This window comes from Amphiprion ocellaris, chromosome 15 (assembly GCF_022539595.1).
Source record: "Amphiprion ocellaris isolate individual 3 ecotype Okinawa chromosome 15, ASM2253959v1, whole genome shotgun sequence".
NCBI classification, from domain to species: Eukaryota; Metazoa; Chordata; class Actinopteri; family Pomacentridae; genus Amphiprion; species Amphiprion ocellaris.
Genome location: NC_072780.1, coordinates 33,132,919 through 33,159,826, shown reverse-complemented (window position 1 = coordinate 33,159,826; position 26,908 = coordinate 33,132,919). Strand labels below are relative to the sequence as shown.

The following is a 26,908-nucleotide window of genomic DNA, read 5'->3' as shown; positions in this document are numbered from 1 at the left end:
GGTGCTTTTTGTTACCATTTCTGTGACAAACTATACAACAACACACTGAAGCAGAACGTGTTTCCACCACGTTTTCTCTGTTTTTATTAGTACATTTTCACACTGAATGTACAACTAGCATTTAACTGGAAATACAGTCTATCATAGTCCATCACATTCTATTTTAGAAAGAACTTTACCATACAGTACATGTCGTGTGTCTCGTTTATACATTAGGTGGCGACGGTTTAGTAAAAAGCTTTCTTGTACAATCAAACGTGACGGAGTCCAGCCGGCTCTGCGTACATTTCATATAAATGTGTGACTACATATACTCGGAGGAACACTGTATGTACAGTATATGCTTTCGACAGTGTGGCTCATTAATGCATAATGTTTTCTCGTGTAAGTGCAGAACATGCTTTTGCGCGCAGATTCTATATACAGTGCTGGTACCATGCTGTCTTTGTAGATCCACCAGTGGTCTTTGTGGAGGAGAAGGTCGAATGGAAGCTTGAGATGAGGAGGAAGTTTGTCTCCAGGTCATGCAGGTCAGAGGGTGGAAGGATGTTTTCAGTCCGTGAAGGAAGCCTGAGGAGAAATTTTTATGGATTCTCATTCAAAAAAATCCAGTTCATCAATACTTCCTCTAAGATAGGGGTGTCAAACATGCGGCCTGCGTGCCAAAACTGGCCCTCCAGAGGGTCCAATCCGACCAGTGGGACAACTTTGTAAAGTGTAAAAATTACAGAGAATACATCAACTACAAATTCTAAATTTGTAAAATTATAAATTTAAAATAATTTCTAGACCTTGAGAAGTTGCTTTGATCATAAACTACTACATTGCTCATGGTTCTTTTGTCATTTTGTGTCTCATTTTTGGAATAATTTGTTTTTTTGTCTGACTTTTGTTGTTTGTCTCATGTTTTTGTCGTTTTATGTTTCCTTTTTGTCTTGCTTGTGTTGATTGTCTATTTTTTGTCATTTTGTCGCTTTTGTCATTTTTTGTCTCCTTTTTGTCATTTGCGTAATTTTTTGTCTTGTTTTTGTCATTTAGTCTATTTTTTTGTCTTGTTTTTGTCATTTGTCCATAATTTTTTGTCACTAACTTTTTGTCTAATTTTTTGTCTGTTTTTTTGCTTTGTTTCATGTCATTTGTCTCATTTTTTGTTGCTTAGTCTCATTTTTGTAATATTTTGTCCTGTTTTTATTGTATTTTGTCTTTTTTGGTCTGACGTTTGTGGTTTTGATCATAAAGGAAAATAATATATCATTCACTTCCAGATACCTGTGGCTAAATGTTTCGTGACTTTGTAGAAACACTGTGATCTGTAAATTGTAATGTGTAAATGATAAACTGAGGCATAACACTGATTTAATTGAATTTATTTTTCATGATGATCATGATGTTTTGTAAAAAGATAATTTCTTAAATGTGAATATTATCGAAACGTACCATTTTGCACTAAAACAAAGGGAAATTTTGGAGTTGTGGTTATTTATCGGTTATTATGCTGTGGTTTTACTGGTTCGGTCCACTTAAGAACAAGTTGGGCTGAATGTGGCTCCTGAACTAAAATGAGTTTGACACCTCTGTTCTTAGATGTCCACTCAGCTAACCCTAACCCAGTTCTGTAAACAACAGCAACCGCATTGTACTACTTCAGTTCACCAAGCTTTATACTTACCCTGCCAGTCTTTAGTTTGGACACATCTTCACATTTAATGTATTCTCTATCTTTTCATGACTATTTCCATTGTAGATTCTCACTGAAGGCATCAAACTATGAATCAACAGTGTCAAAGTCAAAACATGTTTTATATTCTAGATTCTTTGCTTTGATCCCTGCTTTGAACACTCTTGTTATTCTCTGGATGAGCTCCATGAGGTAGAACCTGAAATGGTTCTCTAACAGTCTTGAAGGAGTTCCAGAGATGCTGAGAACTTGTTGGTCCTTCTGCCTTCACTCTGAGGTCCATCTCATCCCAAACCATCTGGATTGGGTTTAGGTCAGGTGACTGTGGAGGCCAGATCATCTCCATCATCTCCTTCTTGGTCAGATAGTCCTTCCACAGTCTGGAGGTGTGTTTGGGTTCATTGTCCTGCTGGAGAATAAATGATGGTCCAACTAAACCAAACCGGATGGGATGTCATGTCGCTGCAGGATGCTGTGGTAGCCATGCTGGTTCAGGGTTCCTTCAGTTTGGAATAAATCCCCGACAGTGACCATCATACCTCCTCCTCCATGCTTCATGGTGGGAACCATGCATGTAGAGACCATCCCTTCACCTTTTCTGGTCTCACAAAGACACGGCAGGTGGAACCAAAGATCTCAGATTTGGACTCATCAGACCAAAGCCCAGATCTCCACTGGTCTAATGTCCATTCCTGGTGTTTCTGGGTCCAAACTAATCTCTGCTGCTGGTTGCTTTTCCTTAGTAGTGGTTTCTGAGCAGCTATTGGACCATAAAGGCCTGATTGGTCAGTCTCCTCTGAACAGGTGATGTAGAGATGTGTCTGCTACTAGAACTCTGGGTGGAATTTATCTGGGCTCTAATCTGAGCTGCTGTTAACAGGACATTTCTGAGGCTGAAGACTCGGATGAACTTCTCCTCAGCAGCAGAGGAGACTCTTGGTCTTCCTTTCCTGGGGAGGTCCTCATGGAGACAGTCATAGAGCTGGATGCTTTTTGTGACTGCACTTGGAGACACATTCGAGTTCTTGTAGGTTCCTGAGTAGTTCCTAGATGGTTCTTGATAGGTTCCTGGGTAGTTCCTAGATGGTTCCTTGAGGTTTCATGCAAAGTTTTTACAGTTTTCCAGACTGACTGACCTTCAGTTCTTATAGTAATGATGGACTGTCGTTTCTCTTAGCTGATTGGTTCTTGCCATAATATGGATTCTAACAGTTGTCAGATAGAGCTGTCAACTGTGGACCAACCTGACTTCTGCTCAACACAACTGATGGTCCCAACCCCATTAAGAAGGCAAGAACTTCTACAAATGAACCTTGACAAGAAACACCTGTGAAGTGGAAACCATTTCAGGTTCTACCTCATGAAGCTCATCCAGAGAATAACAAGAGTGTTCAAAGCAGGAATCAAAGAATCTAAAATATAAAACATGTTTTGACTTATTTCACACTTTTTTGTTTACTACATAATTCTAGATGTGTTCATTCATGGTTTTGATGCCTTCAGCGAGAATCTACAATGTAAATAATCATGAAAATAAAGAAAAACCACTAAATGAGAAGGTGTGTCCATACTTTCGACTGGTAGTGTAGATATTGCACTATTTGACACTTTTATTTATATATTTATGGCTTTTTTTCTTGTTTGTTCTTATAACTATATTGTTTCGGTCTGGTACAGGTGCTCAATGCATTTCACTGCACATTATACTATGTATAATTGTGAATCTGAGTATTTGATGGCAGCTTCTGATGCTTTTTCCTAAAATGTGGACACAGTTTGGGTTTACCTCAAACCAAGAGGTTCAACACCCAAGTTCTGATGTGAAAAACATTTCTTCAGCTACTTCCTAAAGATTTTAATTTACAAGTCTTTTGTTGTGAAAGGATGCTGCAGGATGTCAACATACCTGTGCTATTCTCCGACCTGCACCCCTGCACAGTTGTCTTTACTTTCCGAGGCTATCGCTAAATATTCAGCATTTCTGGAAGGAAAGCAGAAGAAAACGAGTCTCAGCGGTCATCAGGAACGTTCCTTTTTCCGTTTATCACAGTGACATGGGTGAAAAATGCAAAAATCAAACAACAGAGGTGTGTTTTTTTGGACTTACAGGAGGAAGGTTTTGGTTTTGGTTTTGGTTTTTACTGAAACGAGGATGACGGGATGAAAACACGACAGAGAGACACAAGTGAACGCACACAAACACAATGGAAACAGTGCTAGACTTAAAAACAAAGATAAAAACTGAATCATCGGTGTGATTTCAGCAGCGGGACATGAATAAAGTTTGGCAGGATTCATGAGGAAATACACACTTTAGAAAGCATCATTTTCAATGTGTCGTTCTTTAACACATTGTTTGCTTCTTCACGCTCAATCATGGTCAGTGTAATTTGGCTTTTTTTACACCAAAATTTACACAAAAAGACTCTTTCATGCCAAAGTGAACATAGATTTCTACAAAGTAAAGTCAACTTATTAAAAATCTAAGATGTAAAATAAGCAAAATATTCACCCCCTATCTGTCAGTGTTTGTTTTTTTTTTATTCATGTAACCTTCATTTAACCAGGTAAGTTAGTTGAGAACTGATTCACAGGTGCAGTGGTCCTGAAGTGTTCCTCTGACTGACTTTTTAAATGATGAGAGCGATACGTATGAGGTCGGTTTTAGGGATTGTTGCAGAGAGTTCCAGTCATTAGCGGCAGAAAACTGGAATGGTTAAATCTGGAACCTCAGAGCTGCTCAGTGGGAGAAGTTTGGTTGGATATGTTGACTGTTGAAGACCGTACATTTAGTTTTGCTTATGTTTAGTGTCAGACGAAGATCAAAAAAAGCGCGCTGTTATTGAAGCTAATCTGTAGCGCAGACAGGGCAGTGTGGAGGGAGGAACTAGATGTATAGACAATGGTGTCATCAGCACACGGATGTACAACATATAGATGATGGTGTCATCAGCGTACAGATGGATGTACAATGTATAGACGATGGTGTCATCAGCATACAGATGGATGTGCGATGTATAGATGATGTGTCATCAGCATACAGATGGATGTACAATGTATAGATGATAGTGTCATCGGCGTACAGATAGATGTGCAAATTGGTTACAGCTTGGGTTATATTGTTGATGTAAATGTTAAAGAGTGTTGGACCAAGTATTGAACCCTGCGGGACTCCTCCTGTGAATTGGAAAAGGGTCTGAGAGAAGACCCTCCACCCTCACAATTCTAGGAAACAAAATGAAGTGGTCGACGGAGTCAAATGCCTCAGCCAAGTCTACGAAAGTTTAGTAGATTCACTGTTACAGCCACTGAGACACAAACCCTGTGCTCAGATTATCTTAATCTCACTAAATTCTTATGAAGTCACTGATTTTACATTTTAGATTTTTCATTAATTTATATTATTTTGTAGAAATCTGTTTTCACTTTGACACAAACTTTGCAAATTCCTGTAGAAAAAAACACATTAAACTGACCATAATTCAATGTTTAAAAGCAATAAAAGCACTTTTTATAAGGAGAAAAGACCCGGTCACACCAGAGATCAAAAATTTGCTTCTAATTGGCAAAATATTAGAGCATACTAGTTTTTAGATGGTTTTTTTTGTAATGTGTTGATTTCTTCCGGACTCTGAATTAATTTGTTAAAAAACCCCACCATGTTTAAGGATGTTTTCTGTGTGTTTTATTTGGAAAAACAATAAACAGCATGATTTAGTTTTTTGTTTAAAATGAAAGACTTCCGTTTTAGGCTCCCGATTAAAACTTTGTTGCACTCGAATGTTTTTTTTTTGTTTTATTGGTTCGAAAACCTGACTCGTTTTTTTTTTTTTTTAAATTCAGACAAAGAACAGAAAATTTCCAAATGAATTCAGAATTTTCCAACCACAAGAACTTTTCCTTTCAAACGCTGGTGTGACCAGGCCTGAATCCAGATGCTTGTTTTCTCAAACTCTACATGCATCACAACCAGTAACACCAGTATCATCATATCTGACCACTAAACAATGCCAACATGTTTATTTTTCCTATTTAGACCAGATCTAAACAACCAAAAATGCTGTTATTATGTGATAAAACTACTATTAGCTGATAATTCTGCCTCTAAAATTCATACATCTCTGGAGTTTGGATCAGATCAGCTGATATTTGTTGTTTTTCACATAATAACAGCATTTTTTAGAGGTTTTAATGCTGCAGGATAAAAACCTTGCATCTCTGCAGTGGCAGTTTAACAATGTTTCATGTCTGATTTAAAATAAACCTTGAAATAAATCATGAAATAACCACAACGAGATGCAGGATTTCCTCATGCGCTGAGGCCAGGATGCGTTAAAAACACTCACGCTGCCTCTCGTAGCGCTTCTTCTCCGGCGGCGGCGATCTTCCTGTAGCAGTAAATCATCTCTATGAGCAGCCAGACCTGCAGGCCGATGATGGACACGTACATCATGACCTCTGAGACGATGGAGGCCGTTCCTCTGCTGGCTGAAAACAAGAAGAAAAACGGGATGTCAGATTAAAAACAACAGAGGAGAGAGGAGCCCTTAAAGGGAAACCAAAGACGGTTAGCAGCTGATATCTCTGGGGCTTTAGCTGGAAAACTGCTGCCTTTGGTTCTATTTGTTTCTTACTTTTGCTTCTACTCCTCTGACAAACTATTGAGCTGTGAATCGTTTCAGACAAACAGTCACCAGCGCTCATCCTAGTCCAGGTTCCACATCCAGTCCAGTCTGATCTCCAGTGACCAGGAAAATCACAGCATAATGACCTAGAAATAACCACAACTCCTAATGGTTCCTTTGTTTTGCACAAATGTTGAACAAATTTTCAACATTTTTGGGAAATCTTTGAACATTTTTTGCTGGAAAGAAAGAAATGTTAAAAATATTTCTTAAGAACATTCACATAAAAATCAACAAAAAAACCTGCGAATTTTGCTGGATTTTGGTTGTCAAGATACATGGACGAAAACATTAGAAGTTTTACTGATATATATGGAATCACTTTAGATATTTTTAGGATTTTTCTGGAAGATTTTTACTCATTTTTTGAAAATATTTACAAGAATTTTCTTGCCACATTTGGGGGATTTTTAAAAAAAATAAAACTTTTAAGGGAAACTGTTAAGGAATTATTGGAATTTTCTTCCTGAAGGTTTTGCAAATTGTCAGAAATTTGGGGACTTTATTTGCAGAATTTTTGGATTTTTTGAACAAGGAAACAATATTTTTTGGTGCCCGTAAATGAGGAGAACAGGAGGCTCCTGGAGTGGCCAGATCTCAGTCCAATCAGAATCTGTGCTCAAAGTGGATGTCCATGTTCAGAGGCCGTTCAGCTTGGAACAGCTGGAACAATTTGCACTGAAGAATGGTCCAAAATCCTTCAAGAGACATGTGCCAACCTCGTACAGTTGTCAGTTGTGGCTCAGAAAGTGTCCACGATCGATGATCAATGGCCTCAACCATAAGTAATATAAAGTAATGCTTTAATGGTTGTGTTATCACTTCCAGTTTTAACTATAGCAGAGAAAATCATTCACATGCTTCAATCATATGTTTAATAATTTATAATTTATGATGTCCGCATTCTAGATGTATTTGGTCATTAGTAGGAATCAACTGATATGTTTTCTTTTGTTGCTTTTTTTTATTTTATTGTATTTCATATATTTATCTATTGTATTTAGTTTATAGATTTATTTATGTGTGTATTTGTGTATTTATTTATTCTACATATTTATTTATTAATTGTATGTATTTGTTTTATTATTCATTTATTTATTTTTACTATTTATTTATTGTGTTTATTGTGTTTATTTAGACATTAGCGTAGCCTTAGCCACCGTGAGAGAAGCTAATTTCCTGTTTTGTGTTTCTTGTTCAGTTTTTTCTGTTTCAGAGACATTTCAGAGAGAGGACACTGCGTCATTTAGCACATTTAATTTACCAATAATCACTCAATAATATGAAAAATACCAAATATCAGCCATGATAATCTGACAGGTTGATAATGGGTCTTCTCATTAGCATTAATGTCTAAGTAGTAATCGTCATAATGGCGGTGATACTGGTGTGTGAGTTGTTATGTGTCCCTGACTGAATCTGAACTTTAACCAGATGTTCTAGCAGCACAAAAACAAGATCTAATTTCCAGAAGTCTCCTCCTTTTTTCCTCCTTTACTGCCAGAAACAACAGCTGCAGCATCTCAGAAGAAAGTCCCTGGAACATCTTTCAACAATCACAGCTGGATGATTCTCATCGGAACACAGAGCCTGAAACTGGAGATTTAAGGAGATTTTTACAGTATTTTATGTGTCTTCTCTCAGTGATGTTTTTAGTTTCGGCCTCACAGCTTGTAGAGCTAAATTCCAGTGGATTTACTAAGTGTTTTCAGGTGGACATTTTAACCCTCCTGTTGTCCTCATTTACAGACACCAAAAAATATTGTTTCCTTGTCTGAAAAAAAATCCAAAAATTCTGCAAAAAATTCCCCAAATTTCTGAAAATTTGCAAAACCTTCAGGAGAAAATTCCAATAATTCCTTAAAAGTTTCCCTGAAAAGTTTTAATTAAAAAAAATCCCACAAATTTGGAAAGAAAATTCTTGTAAATATTTTCAAAAAATGAGTAAAACTCTTCCAAAAAAATGCTAAAAATATTTAAAGTGATTCCATATATATCAGTAAAACTTCTAATATTTTCTTTAAGAACAGTCACATAAAAATCAACCAAAATCCAGCAAAATTCACAGGATTTTGGTTGATTTTTATGTGAATGTTCTTAAACATTTTTATCATTTCTTTTTTTCCACCAAAAAATGTTCAAAAATTTCCCAAAACTGTTGAAAATGTGGACATCAGAAGTTTCACTGTGAAAGTATATTTTTTTCCCCACACTTTCAAATTTTAAAACGGGTCAATTTGACCCACAGGACGACACGGGGGTTAAAATAACTTTGAGCTTAACTAATATGGAGACGCTGATTTGTCTCTCTGGGAACATCCTCCATCATAGATACTCTCAGACTTTGCTCTCTCAGCAGCTTTCTGTAATTATTTTCCACAGCGTCTGCAAACCAGTGAGTCTATAATGGACGTACGGTCTTCATTAACTGTGCACACAATAGGACAATAAAACATAATGGTTCCTGTTAGCCCTCCAAACCCCGTAACGGCATGTTGTCTCGAAGAAAATACCAAAATGACTCCATTTATCAGAGCCAGAAACTGTAAAAAACAGAAAGAAATCAGAAAATGTAACCGAATCTAAGCTTCAAATTGTCGCATTCCATCAAAATCCCTTTATCATACACGTCTCATTTAAAAATTTGTCAAAAATAGATTGTTTAATGCAGACAGATTTTGTGAAAAACAAAAAATTCTGTGATCCTTGGTGCAAACGAGAAGCCTTCAGTGATTCAGCTGTGACTCGCAGACATGCAACAAAAATTCTGTGATTTTTGGCTGAACTGCAGGCAGTGTTTACACCGTTGGACACACAAACAAAATACAGCAGGTCCTCGGTTTACGACGTCCTCGACTTACGGCATTTCGTGGTTATTAAGAAAGTCTTGTTCCATCATTCCGACGTACGGCATTTACGACTTTAAAACAAATTTTACGTGGGAACTAGTTGGCGAGCGGACCAGACAAATACGTCGTCACGCGGCGCTATAAGAGGAAGTCAGCTTTGTTTACATTCTCCAGTGATATCGCTACTTATGTACATATGTGAGTTCAAACTTACAGTGAAAATAAATAATTCTGATGTAAGTCAAGACCCCCTGTAGGGTGTTTGAAAGGAAAATTAAGCTCATTTTATCAATAAAATAAATGCAGCATGGCTCAGAAACAGTGAACAGAGGAATTAAAGTTATTGGAGAGCCATTCAGCATGGTGAAACATCTTTCTACTGATGATGAGCAGAGTAGAGGCTGGAAAAATGGAACTATTCATATTCAAACTGACTCCAAATTGGTAGAAAATGACCCAAAATTACTCCAAAATAATCCAAAATTGACAACTTCAGTTCATAAAATTGTGCAAAATGACTCAAAAAATCTCCAAAGTGACGTAGAACTCTCCAAAATGAGTGAAGAAATGATTCAAAATGACTCAAAAATGAATTAAAACAACATGAGGAAAACCAAAGCTACTACATGAATAAATAAAGTCAGCATGGCTCAGAAACAGCGAACAGAGAAGTTAAAGTTGTTGGAGATACATTCAGCATGGTGAAACATCTTTCTACAGATGAGACTCCAAACTGGACCAAAACTTGTCCAAAATTACTAAAATTGTTTGTAGAGACAGAAAAAATCTCATATTGAACTAATTTGGGTAATTTTTAGCTGGTTTAAAGTCATTTTTGGACTTTTTTGATACTTCAGACCGATTTATAGAGCAGAGTATTCCAGTATTAGTAACATCTGTGGGTACTTAGAAAAATAGTATTGATTCCAGTTTTGTTAAATTTTTGTAGATTACATAATCAAAGAAAATACCCTTTGTTTCTGCTTTTATGGGGAATTACAGCTTTGTTACACTGCACAAAAAGACTTTTCTTAGTTTTTATTCCTTCTAGTCGTGGTTGTTCTGTTTCCATGGAGGTGCAGGACTCAAAAATGGACAAAAATGAGGAAAACGTGGACTCAAACACTCAGAAAGCTGAAATCAGAGCCTTTAAAACCATATTTAATCTGCTCTAAAACATAGCATCATCGTCTGGTCGTACCTTTAGCCACCACCGTGAGGCGCACCACCTTGGAGACGACGGTGTTGTACTCGTAGTTCTCGTAGAAGAGGATCCGGTTGAAGAAGCAGCTGTAGGTTCCCGAGTCGTTGAAGGTGACGTTGAGCAGGTAAATGGAAGCGTCCTGGATGTCGTTGCTCCGCTTGCTTCCATTCCAGTCGACGCGATCCATGAAGTGGTCGTGCTCAATGGTGGGCCCATCCTCGTTGTAGGTGTAGATCTGGAGGCACAGAGAGGGGGAAGATAATTAAAAGACCAAAATTACCACAAGACAGGGGAAGTTGCGACAAAAATTCAAATTCGGCACAAAAAACTTGCAAAATGAAGAGTTAAAATGACCCTGAAATGTTCAAATATGCCAGCAAAAACATGGAAAATCACCACAAAAAATGACCAAAAAAGACCAAAACTACCACAAAACAGGAGAAATTGTGCCCAAAAAAAAATCAACCCAATCTGAAAGAAATTCTCTGACCTCCTTAGAATCACCTGGTTCTTCATCTCCAGTAACTTTATTCACACAAATCACCACAAAAAGTAGCTTACCCTATCCCTAGGACTGAATCTAGAGCAGCATAAAGTGTAATTATTCTAGAGGAGACCATCATTTACAGCTTTAATTATCATTTTAACTGTTAAATTAATCACAGACTATTTTCAGAAGAATTTTTTAAAGCAAAACAAGTCAGAATTCTTCAGTTTCATCTTCTTAAATGTGAATATTTTCTGGTTTCTCTCCTCCTTCATGGCAGTAAACTGAACATATTCGGGTTGAGGATGTAATTTAGAGTTTTGGGAGACATCAGTTGACATTTTATCATCATTTTCTGACATAGAATCCAAACAGAAACCCTCCTCCATCCCGTTCTGCAGCTCCATTAACTCCTCTGAAGGTCAGGACAGTCGTGTGTCACCTCTGAAGCTGTAATGATCTCTGAGCATAAAATCCTGACACTGATTCCATCTGAGGCTCATGATGGATGAGAACTGGGCGTCGCTATATATAAACGCCAGTATAAATAGCTCTGTGGGCTGATTTTTATTCTGGGTTGAAGCTCTGTTTCATGGTCCGTTTAAAGCAGCATTAATGAAACGTGTCCCCAGAGTTTGGCTTTCAGCTCCACAAGGATACTTCATTTCGTGGACTAGTCCCGTTATAAACCAGCTTTCAATACAGCTGAGCTGCTGCTGGCCCCGCCCCCTTCAGGAAGAAGACTCTCTCTGTATCTGCGATTGACAGCGCAGAGCAAAACGTGTCCCTCCTAACCTTCTCACGATGTTTTTAACTCCTGAGTTTGGAAGACGACATTATAAAATCAGTATTTTAACTCGAGGATTTACTTTCATATCTTTAATCTAGACTGGAGTCGTATTTTTTCATTTAACATTAGATTTTGTCATGTTTTCCCTCCAAACTTTATATTTTTACAAATAATTTTTTATGACATAAATCTGGTCAACAATTACCCAAAAATAGTCCAAAATGTCAAGAACTTTTCTAAAATTTGCCTAAATTGTCTGAAATTAGTTTAAATCCATCCAAAATGACAGAAAAAAAGCCTAAAATGACTCAAATGTGTCCAAAATAAAGTCAGATTGTGTCCTTGATGACTACAACGTTCTCAAAATGACACAAAATGACATAAATCTTGTCAAAAATATCTTTCTAAATGTCCCAAATGACTAAAACTGATCCAAAATTCCTGTGTCAAAAAATGAGGTGAAATCCGTCTAAAATGACCTAAATTTATCCAAAGTTTGTCCAAAATAATGGAAACTTGTTCAAAATGGATTTAAAAAATAGTGAAATCCATCCAAATGACAGAAAAAAAAATCTAAAATGACTCAGATGTGTCCAAAATAAAGTCAAATTGTGCATTAAAGACTACAACGTTCTCAGAATGACTCAAAATGAATCTAAAATGAGGTGAAATTGGTCTAAAATGACCAAAGTTTATCCAAAATTATCAGGAATGACGTAAAAATAGTCCAAAATTACGAGAGCTGAGGTGAAATCTGTCCAAAATGACTGAAGTTCATTCAGAATTGATCCAAAATGACAGAAAAAGTCTAAAATGACCCAAAGTAGTGACGACAACGTTCTGAAAATGACTCTAAAATGGAAGCTGGAGAAAACCCACGCATGCAGGGAAAGATCCCAGGAAGGCCAGGATGTGAACCAGGATCTTCTAGCTGTGAGGTGACAGCTCTAACCACTGCTCCACTGAACTCTGTATTAGAAACATGAAAACAGCTCCGGCTCATAGACGAGGTCCATCTGGAGGAGGAACAAAGGCGGGTTTCTTCCCACCATAAGGGACCTGTGGGGCTCCAGGAGCAGCGTTTCTCAGAACCCTTCTGTCTGGAGGCGGTTCTGGACTGGGGTCTGAAATGGGTTCTGGACTGGGTTCTAGACTCGGTTCTGGACAGGGTTCTAGACCAGGTTCTGGACCGGGATCTGGACTGGGTTCTGGACCGGGCTATAGACTCGGTTCTGGACTATGCTCTGGACCCGGTTCTGGACTGAGTTGTGGACTGGATTCTGGACTGGGTTCTGACAGGGTTCTGGACTGGGTTCTGGACCGGGCTCTAGACTCGGTTCTGGACTATGCTCTGGACCCGGTTCTGGACTGGGTTCTGGACTGGGTTCTGGACCGGGCTCTAGACTCGGTTCTGGACTATGCTCTGGACCCGGTTCTGGACTGAGTTGTGGACTGGATTCTGGACTGAGTTCTGACAGGGTTCTGGACTGGGTTCTGGACTGGGTTCTGGACCGGGCTCTAGACCCGGTTCTGGACTATGCTCTGGACTGAGTTGAGGACTGGGTTCTGGACTGGGCTCTGGACCTGGTTCTGGACTCACCCTCATGAAGTCGGCCTCCCCTTTGGGTCTGAAGTACCACTCCACGGTGGCGGCTCCGTCCACCTCGCTCCTCCTCTTGCAGGAGATGCAGCCCAGCTTGAAGCCTTTTCCTGCGACGGCCTCCGTGTCCGAGTCCACCTCGGCGCAGGCGCCATGGCAACGGTACACTGTCCAACGAGAACCAATAATCAATACATCATCAATACAGGAAACCAGAACGAAGACACGAGACAAACCTGGGATGGAGGCGATAAAGACGTTCATAGAAACAGAGATTTAAGGGTTTGTTTCCCAGATTAGACCAGAACAAAAATCACTGTTTAGACCAGACCAGGGGTGTCCAACATGAGGCCCGCGGGCCAAAAGCAGTCCTCCAGAGGGTCCAATCCGGCCCTCAAAGTGTAAAAATTACAGAGAAGACATTAACTGCAGACTGTAAATTAGTAAAACTATAAATTTAAAATCATTTCTAGACCATGACAAGTTGTTTGGATCAGAAAGTAAAATACTAGATTGTTCATTGTTCTTTTGTCGTTTTGTGTCTCATTTTTGTAATATTTTGTCTTTTTTTTGTTGTTTTTTTGTCTTTTTTTGTCTGACTTGTCATTTGTCTCATGTTTTTGTCATTTAGTTTATTCGTTTTTGTCTCGCTTGTGTTTTTTGTCTAATTTTTGTCACTTTTTGTTGCTTTATTCATTGTTTTTGTTTTGTTTTCCCTTGTCGTTTTTCTATTTTTCTTTTCCTTTGTTTCTTGCTTTTATTTTTTGTCTCGTTTTTGTCGTTTGTCTCATTTTTTGTCATTTTGAGTCTCGTTTTTCTAACATTTTGTCTTGTTTTTGTTATTTTTGTCTTTTTTGTCTGACTTTTGTTGTTTTTATCGTTTATGTCACTTTGGGTTTTGCTTTATGTATCGTTTTTGTCGTTTTAAGTCTTGTTTGTTTTGTTTTTGTCGTTTGTCCATTTTTTGTTGCTTTCTAACTTTTTTGTCTCTTTTTTGTTTTATTTCGTGTCATTTGTCTCCTTTTTTGTGTCATTTTGTGCCTCATTTTTGTAATATTTTGTCTTTGTTTTGTTTTCTGTTCTTCTGACGTTTGTGGTTGTGATCCTCCAGTAAATCCTCTCTGGTTCAGTTCCAGGTGACTAAATGTTGTGTTCCTTTGTCGACACTGTGATCTGGAAGTTGTAATGTGGAAATGATAAACTGAGGCTGAATGTTGGTGAAACTGAATTTATTTTTCTTCATAAATTTCAGGTTGTTCATGATGTTTAGTAAAAAGATAATTCCTGAAATGTGAACATTTCTGCGGTAAAACAAAGGAACCATTGGTAGTTGTGGTTATTTCTAGGTTGTTATGCTGTGGTTTTACTGGTTTTACTGGTTTTACTGGTTTTACTGGTCTGGTCCACTGGAGACCAGACTGGACTGGATGTGGAACCTGGACTAAGATGAGTTGGACTCTCCTAATGATCAAATGTACATTCTATCATTTAAAACTCAGGTTGTGATCTTAATAAAGCGCGAACAGAAGCAGAGATGTGGACTCACCAAACAGGCCGCAGAGCAGCGTCAGCAGCAGGAGGTGAGAAGAAGCCATGATGGTGGAAGAAAAGATGCTTTTCTGCTCGAGGAGCTTCAGAAACAGTCAAACTGAGAAGCTGCAGGTGTTTAAATCGATGCTGTGAAGGTTTTCTTCTCTAACTGACGCTGATTTGTGAGTTCTAACAGACTGAGAGGCGGCTAGCAGCTAAACCATAAAGTGCAAACAGGCCTCATCTTCTTCTACAACGTTCCTCTTCTGGTCTTTGGCTCCACGATGACTTATTGCCTCGAATTATTGCTGCTCCCGTCTCCACCTGAAGTAGAAATGAACTGTTGAAGGTCAAGTGGCTCCTTTAGATCTCCACGCCCTGAGATCTGTTGCTCCCTGAGGTCTGAGATGTTCCAGATGTTCCAGATGTGCAGCTACTCCTCCGTGCAGGAGAACGTGGGACCGATGTGCATGGTTAGTGTGGTGGAAGATGAGAAGCTACCAGAATGAAGGGCAGGCTGGAGGTGTGATGGTCTGAAGGCCTCCTCTGCTGCAGCTGATGGACACCACAGTCCTCGATCCTCCGTCCTGTCCTGCTGTCTCCTATCTGAGGACTCCGTGCTGGAAGCTCAGATGTTTCCTCCTCGCTGGCATCGCAGAGAAACCCGCCGGAGCTCGCATGAAAGGCGGACAGGAGAAGAGAGAAAACCTCCTCGGAGCTCCGTCGTGTTTGTTTCTGCGCCACAGCGGCTGGTCTGGACGCTGCAGGAGCACTGCGGTAAAAAAAAAAAAAAAAAAAAAAAAAGAGAGAAGAAAGAAAGAGGACGGCACCGGAGGAGATCTGCGACGGAAATAAATATAATAAAAACCCGGATCAGCTGCTCAGATTTTTAAACCACAAAACACAGAATATTGAAGAAGAAGCAGCAGAAATGGGGTTATAATAAATAAAGCATGAAGCAGAATAAAGCTGCTGCTCCTTTAAAGGTCTGATGCTCCACTGATGAAGCTCCACTCAGCAAAGCAGAAGGAAGGAGCTGCTTCTAGTGAATTTACTAAAAACTCCTGCAGCTGGTTAATACAGGTTAATACAGGTTAATACAGCTGGTTAATGCTGGTTAACAGTGCTTCAGACACCAAACACCCAGTCCTGTTCTCTAGAAGATGCTGAAGCTGAGAGACACCAACTGAAGTCAGGTTCTGGTTGGACACTTAAGGGCGAAGTTAAGGGGAAAGTTAAGGGAGCGACATATTTACTTCCTTTATCGTAGTTGTGAAAATGTAAATTTCCCTTTTTTTAAAAAAAATACATATAGACCACATTCAATCAGGTTCAGAGGAAATACCGCTACATATAGACTGGTCAGATCTACATTAAATTGTAACAGAGAGGCTAAAGAATCTTTAAAACACGGTTTCTGATTTGTGAGGCTTTTGTTATATTTATAAAAATGCAGCAACATGAGATTTTAATGCTTTTTTTCACATTTATAACGCCTTGGACCAGGTCTACATCAGTAAATATCCACATGCATGAAATGTGGACCAGATTATGTCAGAATGCGGTCTCTGATTTGTGAAACCTTTATTAATCCGACAAGGAACGCAGTGGAGTTATGTGACGATCAGGTTTGTCTGTCTGTCTGTCTGTCTGTCTGTCTGTCTGTCTGTCTGTCTGTCTGTCTGTCTGTCTGTCTGTCTGTCTGTCTGTCTGTCTGTCTGTCTGTCTGTTAGCAACATCACCCAAAAACAGACCAACAGATTTGGATGAAATTTCCAGGGAAGGTCAGAAATGACACAAGGAACAAGTGATTAGATTTTGGCAGTGATGCAGCTTATAGTCTGGATCCATGGATTTATTAAAGATTTCTGTATCATTGCCAGATAGCGGCACAGTGTCACTGTAATCATGACAACCAGTGAACACTACGTCAGCTGCCTGCTGATGATCACATGATTGTGATCCTACTACAAATCCACCACTGAGGACTTATCAGGACTTATCCATCAGAAATGATCCAAGGAACAACTGATTAAATTGTGGGGGTGTTTCTGAGTCCCATCAATTCCTGCTGCCCACTACATATTTAGGTCACGTGATTCAATATCCGTACATAACGTACACATGCAGAACACACGCCTGTGCTCAGAGCAAGGTCATTTAGTTTGTGGTTTCATCTATATTAAATGGACACATTCTATGTTGCTGTGATTTCTGATCATCAATAACTAATAAACAAATGCTGTATTTCTGACATATGAGGGAATGAGCAGCCTTGGAGGAGGACCGAGCTCTCTGAGGGCTTTTCTACTTCTGTTTGTAAAGATTACAAAAACATGGAGATTTCTGTGTGTATATAAACCACCTTAAATCAGGTCCAGATTCAATGGCTGTATACAGACTAGTCAGATCTGCATTAGATTTCACCAGAGTCTTTAAAACACAATTTCTGATTTGTGAAACCTTTATTCTGCTTTTTTAAATTCAAAAAGAAGATTTCTTGTTTTTTCCCCACACATAAACCACATTAAACTAGCTCCAGATCTAAACCACTATGTACAGCATCTTAAATCTGGACTAGATTACACCAGATGTTCCTGAAGAGTCTTTGAAACAGACAGTAAGAATTATCTTATATATTTACAGAATCATTAAAATGTTGAGGAAAATCACTGTTTTTCTACATCATTAAAATGTAGGAAAAACAGACTGATTCTCTTTATTTCCTACAATTTTTAGATGCAAGAAAAAAACTAGAGTGATGCTCTATTTTTTCTACGTTATTAAAAGGCAGGAAAACAACCGAGTTTCCCTTAACTTCTTCCTGAACCGCTGAGTCGGAAGCTACGGACCTGAAGCTACTAACCTGGAACTACGAACCTGAAGCTAACTTCAGCGTCCAGCCTGCGGGCAGGCTGCTGTTAGCCTCGTTAGCTTCACTGTTTCTAACTCAAACAAACGACGGAGATCCGTAACCACGACTGGAGGATAATCATGCCGTTCTGCAAATAGTCGGTAACGTCCTCTGTGGAAGTAAACAGCTCGACACACCGACAGAACAAAGGTAAAGTTCAGCAGCTAACACTGAGCTAACTAGCTGGCTAGCCCGGTTAGCTCCAAACTAGCCTAACGGTAACAGGGATTTGTGCGGACAGGCAGTGAAATAGAACGTGTGAAAGATGTTTTCTGCTTCTGTAGCAGCATTTAATATTCATACTGTCTTAAACAATAACTTAATATGACGGACAAAGCTAACGGAAGCTAACGCTTCGTACGTTTGGAAGCTAACGTTAGCTAGCTGCTAGCTGCTAGCAGAGATCATCAGGTGGAAACTATATCAACTCCTTTTATTTAGAAAGAACAGCTAGAACAACAGTTAAAGAACTTTACAGGCCAGAAATATGAGTTTAAATAGTAAAGTTAACACCCTATAACATGATATAAAATACTAATTTATCCGATTAAATCAAACATTAAGGTTTAGACCCTGTAATATTGGTAATCATGCTCATTTACTGGATTAAATTATTGAAATTAGGACTTCAAACCGTTATATATACAATACAAACCACCCAAACTATCTCCTGTGTTAAAGTTAAGAACCTACAGTATGATGTATTCTAACAAATAGTGATAATTTTTTCTAATCAGGTAATCTGTATTTATTTTTCTGTTGTTTTCATATATATAAAATGTGCAGTTTTAGAGGATGAAGTGATTCTTCAGATGGCTTGTTTTGTCAAAATGACTCCAGAAGATTCATTCTACAATCATAAGACAGAAAAAAGAGGAATCCCTGCTTGTAAAATAGTACTAATCAACCCTAAAAAAACCAAATGTAGATTAATTTTATGTTATTGACTAACTGATTGTCTGATGTGTTTATTCAGTCCAGTGGAAATGTAATTATTTCTCATGAGAAAACTCAGATTCTCGTTTGTGAATGCTGTCCTTTTTCATTTTCGCATGAATTAGTGAATGTAAAATGAATTTGCTCTGTCTGAGAATGAGCCAAAATGAATGAATCGATGCTGTGATGTTTCAGACATCTTGATTTTAATGTTTTCTTCTGTGTTCTCTTCAGTAAAACCTTCAGACGGTGCTGTAACTTGTTTTAAATGCAGCCTGTTAAAGTCAATAAGAAAACTACATCACAGCTCAGTACTTTGTGGAATAAATATACTATTTGTCAACACATACTGTATGTAAAACTGCCCTTCATACAAAGAACAAGTCGCTTTATTTTAACAAAATAGCAAAAACAAAATACAGAACAGAAACACAGTCCACAGAAGTAACCTTAAAACACTAGATAGAGACTATTTATTTATTATAAACAGGATGGAAACAGCCATCAGATGCTCTTTACACAGTTATAAAAACGGTGTATCGATCCCTCAGCTCCCATTTTTCCACTGATGTCGTGTTTCTTTCCCACAGTTCGGTGCCACCATGGATCCGACCTGCAGCGCCTCCGTGGCTCCGGCAGGTTTGACCGTCCAGGTGTGCTTCCCAGGTGCTCGAGCTGCAGTTCTGGACAACCTGAACCGGCAGCGGGAGGAGGGACGGCTGTGCGACCTGTCCATCCAGGTGCAGGGTCAGGTGTTCAGGGCCCACCGCTGTGTGCTCGCTGCCTCCTCACCTTACTTCCATGACCAGGTAGGCCTGCAGATACTCACTCAGTAGAAAATACCTTTTACAAATAATACGTCCATATATGAAGAGCAGTAGCATTTAAAGTAGATTTTTGGAACAGAGTTTTATGTTTGCAAAAACACAACTTCATTCTGAGGATTATTTCTCCACCAAGAAACACGATGGAGTTCTGTGACGATCGGCGTTGATTTGTCTCTCCATTAATTTGGTCCTAACTCTTGGTTTTATGAAGATCTCTTTTCATTTTACTTACTTTTTGCAAGTCTGTTCTGGACATTGACTGGTAAAGTTTCTTCATGAACTTTTTACATAATTTACACAACACTATAATCTACTATGTCATGAAATTTCAACAATTTTAACTGAAGGAAAAATGGGTTTGTTGGATCTCTATATTTGTTTCGACTGATTATTCTTATGGCTCTTTTCTGTAAAATGAAAATTAACTGGATGTTTGTCTTCCAGGCATTTAACCAAACTTCAGCACATTAGGTCAGATATGGAATAATCAGAGAATTATATAACATGTACAACGCCTTGTTATCCAACAACTACAGCAATTGTTTTTGATATTTTTACTTTTGTATAATTTAGATGTGATTTTCAGTTTAAATTCTCGTCAACCACGATACCCAAAAACTTAGTTTCCCTCGCAGTATTAATTTCAACACCATCTATATTAATTGAACAATCAATCTCTTTTACCTCTGTAACATTGTTCTGGTATTATTTCACTCATTTCAAGAAAATTGTGTCAGCTGAGTCTCTTTCATTTTCTTCTCAACACATCTTTTTATTGGACAGCTTTTCCTGATTAACACTGAGTTTTTATTTCCTTTTATTTCTTTTAATGATGTTTCTATATCCTGTAAGACTCTTGGTTTTAATGCACCATTTTACATCTTTTTCTGTCATTTAAATTCTAAAGATTTCATGTCTTGTGTGTCGTAACTAGTGCTTTATAAATAATTAAATAACTAGAAAAGTACTCAGAGAGCGCAATACTCTGCCAAGGCTGCTCAGTTGTTGTATGATTTCTGATGGATGAAATCTTTTAAAAATTTGTAGTCCTCAGTGGTGGATTTGTAGTAGGATCACAATCATGTGATCGTCAACAGGCAGCTGGATGTTTACTGATGCAGACCTGGTCCAAGGTGGTGTAAATGTGAAAAAAAACATTAAAACCTCATTTTCTTGCATTTTTATGAATAGAATAAAAGCCTCATGAATCAGAAACTGTTTTAAAGATTCTTTAGCCTCTCTGGTATAATCCAGTCTAGATTTGACCCTTCTACAGTTTATATAGTGGTTTTAGATATGGCTCCAGGACTCTTTTTTGCATTTTCAAAGATAAAATAAAGTTTTAAAGCATTTTCAATCACCTTAGGACAATTTAGTTCAGATTTGACGAGTCTTTGTGCAGCAGTTTAGACCTGGACCTGGCCTTTTGTGGTACAGATGTCAAAAAGCATCAACATGTAGGATTTTCTACAAATGGATTAAAGGTTTCACAGATCAGAAGCTCTATTTTCAAGACTCTTGGGCCTCTGTGGGGTAATGTAGTCCAGATTTCCCTCGTCTAAGTGGTTTTAGTTCCGGATCTGGTCTAATGGGGTCTAAATGTTCAGAAAAAAAAAGACAAAAAACAGCCAAATCTCCATGTTACTCTGTTTTTAAGTAATGCTGCTAACAGACAGACAGACGGACAGACAAACACAGATCATCACATAAATCCACCGCGTTCCTCGGTGGATTAATGATTAACTTGGACTTATTGTTATTTATTGACTCTTAATTCTCTCCATATTTCTGTCCAGAAGCCTGCAGCTCAGTGCGTCTTTATTTTCTTCTTCCAGGTTTTGCTGAAGAACGTCACCACCGTTTCTCTCCCCTCGGTCATGGACCCAGTTGCCTTTGAGAGCGTCCTGAGTTCTGCCTACACCGGCCAGCTGAGCATCGTGCACGACGACATCGTCAACTACGTCACCGTGGCCAGTTTCCTCCAGATGTGGCACATCGTCGATAAGTGCACCGAGATCCTGAAGAGGCCTCGGTCCTCGGCCGACGTCGCGTCCGGAGAAGCTGCTGCTGCTCATCCTGGATCTGCGTCTCGACAACAATCTCCCAGCAGCACCGAGTGTTTGTACGCCGAGAGGGAGGGAAGGAGGCGGGAGAAGAAGCCCGACGCTCTGCCTCCTTTAGCTACATGGAGACGCCCTCAGCAGTTCCCCAGATGGGGGCGCCCTCGGCCCTCGTCGGCCCAGCAGTCGGCCGACTCCCAGCTGGACGCTCTGTCCGGATACGTGGACAACGACTACTCCAGCTGTGATGAGGCCTGGGTGTCCAGCCACGCCAGAACCAGCCACTTTCCTCAGGAAGGACCCGGTCACAGCGTCCGGTTTCCTGGAGGAGACGCCCTGAAGCAGAAGGTGAGGTTTCAGCAGCGAGGAGCGTCGCAGAGCAGCGACCGACTGAACGATCGCACCAGAGACGAAGACAACGAAGAGCCGCCGGACCGCAGGAAGAACCAGAAGAGAGAGATAGAAGCTGATGAAGGAGTTGGAGAGGAAGCTGTGGAGAAGAAGGAGGGATTCGCTTCAATGGGTCACTGTGGTAAGAAACGTGAGATATTTTTAAAAAAACAAAAGAAATCTGAAAAATATGCATCAGACTCTGACAGATCATCAAAAAGAAAGTTCTTCTTAGCACTTATTATATTAGAAAATTATATTTTTGTGTTTGATTAAAAAAATGTATCATTGAATTTAATTGACATTTAAGGGATTAAAATCCTGAAAATAGGAAATATTTGGTAGTTCTGATCATTTTGGTTGAAAGAATTTAACTCAGTGAAAGTGGAAAATAATTATAATCTATTTTTTGACGAGGACTTTTTTGTTTTTATGAATCTGACACTGTGAGAAAAATGCATCAGAATAAATGGTAACAGATACCAGACACTTAGCACTTTTCATATGGAAAACAATTCATTTCTTGTGTTTTTTTCCATATAAAGAAAACTGGTTCTATGTAAACAAACTGACATTTAAAGATTCTGATTCTGTTCTCCGTCTCTCCAGCAGACTTCCACCCGGTTCCAAATGAACACCAGGAACCCGGACACTCGAAGCAGAGCGTGGACGTGATGAAGGAGAAATCCCAGAGAGAGTTGGTGGGAGCTGATCCCTCCTCGGACCTGTCCTCTGTTCACGGCTGCCAGACGGCCGAAGGCGTCGCCGGTCCTTCCTGTCTGGTCTCGGTCCGGCTGCCGTGGCCGTCAGGTCCCTGGACTCAGTCGGAGTCGAGGCCGGCGGACGGAGAGGGAGGCAGTAAAGACGAGGACGAGGAGGAGGAAGAGGAGGACGTGGACTTTGAATGTTTCACGGAGGCACCATACAGCAGAGACACGTACGATGAGATCGAGGACGGCACCGGGCAGGTCTCCCAGAGGCCTCTGGTTCCGGTGTCGCCTGACTTCACCCTGACCGGCTCCGAGGTGAGCTGGACGTCCACCAGCGGGGGGCAGACCGGCTCCGTGACCCCGTCCTCCAGCCGACATCTCTCCCCGTCTTCTGCCGCCTTTCCTCCGGCGCCGTCGCCTCCCACCCCGTCCTCGTCGTCCTCGGTGTCGCTCGCCGGCGCCCCCTACACCGGGAAGGTCCACTTCTGCCACTGCGGTAAAGCCTACACCCTGAAGAGCATGAGGGACCGCCACGTGAAGATGCAGCACCTCAACCTGAGGCCCTTCGGCTGTCCGGTCTGCACCAAGTCCTTCAAGATGAAACACCACCTGACCAAGCACCTGAAGACCCACGGAGGGCTGCGGCCGTACGAGTGCAGCCTCTGTGGGAAGAAGGTGATCTGGAGGGACAGTTTCCTGCGACACCAGGCCCGCTGCGAGCGCCTGGCCTCCAGCTCCTCCACCAACAGCAACACGGCCACCACAGCTGCAGCAGATGTGGAGGAGAACTTCAGCTACACGCTGGACGAAGGGGAGGCCTTCCTCCCAGCTGGAGGTCAGGTCAAAGTGGAGGAGGTGGACTTCCAGAGGGAGATGGAGGACGGGATGGGCCGGCTGCTGAACAGCGTCTCTGGGATGGTGGACGAGCTGCGAACACAGAACCTGGAGGCTGGAGGTCACGTCTTCAAACAGGAAGTCAGCGAGAGCTTCAGCGGGAACTAAACCTTCACAGGTCACTTCCTCTCAAACACCCTGAAAGTTCTCCACAATTAACAGTGTGATAAGTGGAATACTTTCAGAGGTAAAAACATTTCAACTTTGATTCTGTTTGACCAACAATGTCTCAGAAACTATGAAAACCTGAAATTTTCACTCTTATTAATTCAGAATCTATCAAGCCGTCATTAAAAGTTCCATCTTTGAGCTCATATTAACAAAAAAAAAAGATAATCAGAAGTCAACTAGTGAGACTGACTGAACCACATGTAGCTGCAGCTCACAATAATACTAAAATAAACAGAATACTTCAATATGAAATATTTGGTCACAAAAATGGAAAAAAAAGTTATTTTTGTTGAACTTTCATAACTAATTGAGCAGCTTTGACAAGTTGTAGCAGAAAAACGAGCCTAATTCAAGTCAAAATGCTTCTCCAAATAAAACAAAGAATTTTAAAAATATATATACTTCTATATGAGCATATTTTTTGTTTTTGGACCACTCTTTGTTGGCTGGAGAAACATATATATACATACACTACCGTTGAAAAGTCTGTCTGCACTGCTGTCCCACAGTCCATTTTCACAATAACCATAAGCGGAAAAATTTAAAAGATTGTATTCAAAATTTTAAAAAGTATCTTTGTGCAAAAAAATTCAGTATAAAAATGCATGTTAGAAGAGCATTTCCTGTTTCAGCGACAGAAGTGTTGCACAAATACAAAATTTAAGAAGGTTATCCCTCACACTGTGATTTCATTAGAAACCCCAGATTCTTTCTTTGTCTGATTCTTCAACCCGTTTACAACCTCATCTTCATTCCAGATCTGGACCAGCTACAGCACCTAACCTTTGTTCTAAACCTGCACCGTTTAAAGCCTGTGGATTCACCTGTTCTGCACAAAAATACAGAAAGACACATTCAAAAACATTCAATTTAAAAAATCTTTCCTGTTTTTTTCTTTGAAGCCAAAGCAGCTGGTGTGATCTGGTTCCTGTTATCCATGAAAATTTCCTTTAATGTTATCTTCATTTAAAAAAAAAACTGCTTTTCTTTCATTAAAAAGGACATTTCTAAGTGACCCCAAACATTTTAACGGTAGTATATATATATATATATATATAAAATATGCAGAAAACACATGTAATAGATATAAAAGAGACAGAAAAAGTCTTATTAGGTTTTCTGTAATGACTGTTTTCAACTAAAATCTGTTTATTCTGATTGTCAGCTCACAAATGTTTTATTTGTTTAAAACAACACATTTATGATATTGAACTCTTCGGCAAAAGCACATTATATCAACAATAACAGCAAATCAGAAAAAATAATCAAATTAGTTTAAAACCAGGGTGACTATTATCAGCTGAAATCTGTCATTTGTGAGTCAGCTCAGGTTTCACTCTAAAACGTTCACAAATTTATTGTATTTGTGCTAAAACCACATGTATGTGGCATTTAAATGTGCAGCAGAACATCAGAAAATCTGAACAAATAATCACTGGTTTGCTTAAAGAGACACAAACAGGTCTGGGTGGATTTAGTCCCTATTGTTTTCACTCAAAATGTGCATTTTTTGACTGTTTGGGTTTTTACCTTAAAACTTTGCACAAATATGTTGTTATTTGTGCAAAAACAACATGTTTACGACACTTAGAGCTGCAGCAGACACAGATGTTATTCATGAGGACAGTAATTCACTAATTAATCATCACACGTCTGTTTTAATCCACTCAGAAACTGTCCCTGGTGGTTTTCTGACGCGAATGTTTTCAACTAAAATATGGTTTTTCTGAACGTTCATTCAGGTTTTAGCTCAGAACATTTAGAAATGAATTGTTATTTGTGCAAAACAACTTGTTTAAGATCAAAATCTGCAAAGGACACACATTTTATTAGTATTATAGTTATTAGTAGTATCATATTTATTTTTAAAAATGCTTTTTCTTCAAAAATAAGGACATTTCTGAGTGAACCAAGCTTTTGAACAATAAATATTAAACATTTAGACTCTGACGTCATGATGAGAAATAACAGAAACTAACAGAAAATGTCAGGTTTTTATCTTGAATAGTTCCTCAGATATTGTTGCTCAAACAGCCTCAGATTTCAAAATGTAAAAAGAGTTATTTTATTTCAATAAAAAAAACCCTCACAGATATCATTTTGAATATCTGTATTTTATGCTAAAAATGTGTGAAGTAAATCAGAGACGTTGGAGCAGAAAGAACCGGATGATTCTAATGTGAAACAGCTTTTCAGCACTTTGTACATAAATCCTCTGGAGACGGACTTTAAAGAACACCTGAAAGTTTACAGATAAAAATCATCGCTTTAGTTGAACCCTCTTCATAAGAGAAGTGATCAGATAATCCAGAGACGGCGACACAAACTCTCTGGACTTTCTGATGGCACCTGGCAGGCTGTCTGCAACGATCCTACGTTTTATTTCAGCCATTTAAACGTTTTATTTGTGTTGAGTGCAGCTGTGAAGCGTAACAGCGTGTGGTGAATGGACCCATCCAGAGTCACTTATTTGCATTTTGCACATAAATTATTTTGTTGCCATTGACCTGCTTCAGAAAAGAAAAATGTTTTGGTGCCATATCGATGTTTCTGCACATTCTGTACATTAAAGAAAGCTCGGTTATTAAAAATAAACACTTTTTGTTTGGATTTGTTGTGAATATTTTACATTTTAAGCGGAGATTTGAAAAGCAAAAACTGATTTTTCATGCACTAATGCACCTCAACATGTTTTCTGTCAGACTATTATTTAGTATTATTTGATTTTACTGCACTTTCTCTGTTGGACATGAGATGAGAAACAACATTTATTCAGCTGGAGACTTTTCACAGCTGAAATCTGTTAATTCAAGTTTTTATCCATGAAGTTTGCAATATTTACCTTTAAAGGCCAACATTTTTCTGTTTCTATGAGCCGTAAATCAGCTCCTGAGTTTGATTCCAGTCTATATTCTAGATCAGAGGAGTCCAACTCATCAACAAAGGAACCATTAGGAGTTGTGGTTATTTCTAGGTTGTTCTGCTGTGGTTTTACTGGTTTTACTGGTTTTACTGGTCCGGTCCACTGGAGATCAGACTGGACTGGATGTGGAACCAGTAATGAACTGGGGAATTTCATGTAGATGTCTATTAAAGATTTAGTCACTCCTTGCATCATCTCCCATTATAAAACTGCCATTGTTAGTTAATTTTATTTAGCTGTGCATAAAATATGGAGACTAT

General features: G+C 39.2%; 2 protein-coding genes across 3 annotated transcripts; one reads left to right on the top strand and one right to left on the bottom strand.

Annotated features, from left to right (window-relative positions):
• Window positions 1-57: 57 nt before the first annotated feature.
• On the bottom strand, window positions 58-15,942 carry LOC111569145 (sodium channel subunit beta-1). The gene is made up of 6 exons (XM_023271123.3): window positions 14,840-15,942; window positions 13,294-13,460; window positions 10,414-10,651; window positions 6,025-6,166; window positions 3,585-3,659; window positions 58-570 (listed from the first exon to the last, which is right to left on the bottom strand). The coding sequence occupies exons 1-5, from the start codon at window positions 14,886-14,888 to the stop codon at window positions 3,590-3,592; spliced, it is 666 nt and encodes a 221-aa protein (XP_023126891.1). The 5' UTR covers window positions 14,889-15,942; the 3' UTR covers window positions 58-570; window positions 3,585-3,589.
• A 1,751-nt stretch (window positions 15,943-17,693) lies between these two features.
• Window positions 17,694-26,335, top strand: zbtb22a (zinc finger and BTB domain containing 22a). Of its 2 annotated transcripts, none has more exons than XM_023271119.3 (4): window positions 17,694-17,887; window positions 19,264-19,482; window positions 21,336-22,092; window positions 22,560-26,335. In XM_023271119.3, the coding sequence occupies exons 2-4, from the start codon at window positions 19,276-19,278 to the stop codon at window positions 23,660-23,662; spliced, it is 2,067 nt and encodes a 688-aa protein (XP_023126887.1). In that variant the 5' UTR covers window positions 17,694-17,887; window positions 19,264-19,275; the 3' UTR covers window positions 23,663-26,335. The 2 variants fall into 2 exon arrangements, with proteins under 2 accessions (XP_023126887.1, XP_023126888.1); XM_023271120.3 differs by having other exon boundaries at window positions 17,695-17,887; window positions 22,563-26,335.
• The last annotated feature ends 573 nt before the right edge of the window (window positions 26,336-26,908 follow it).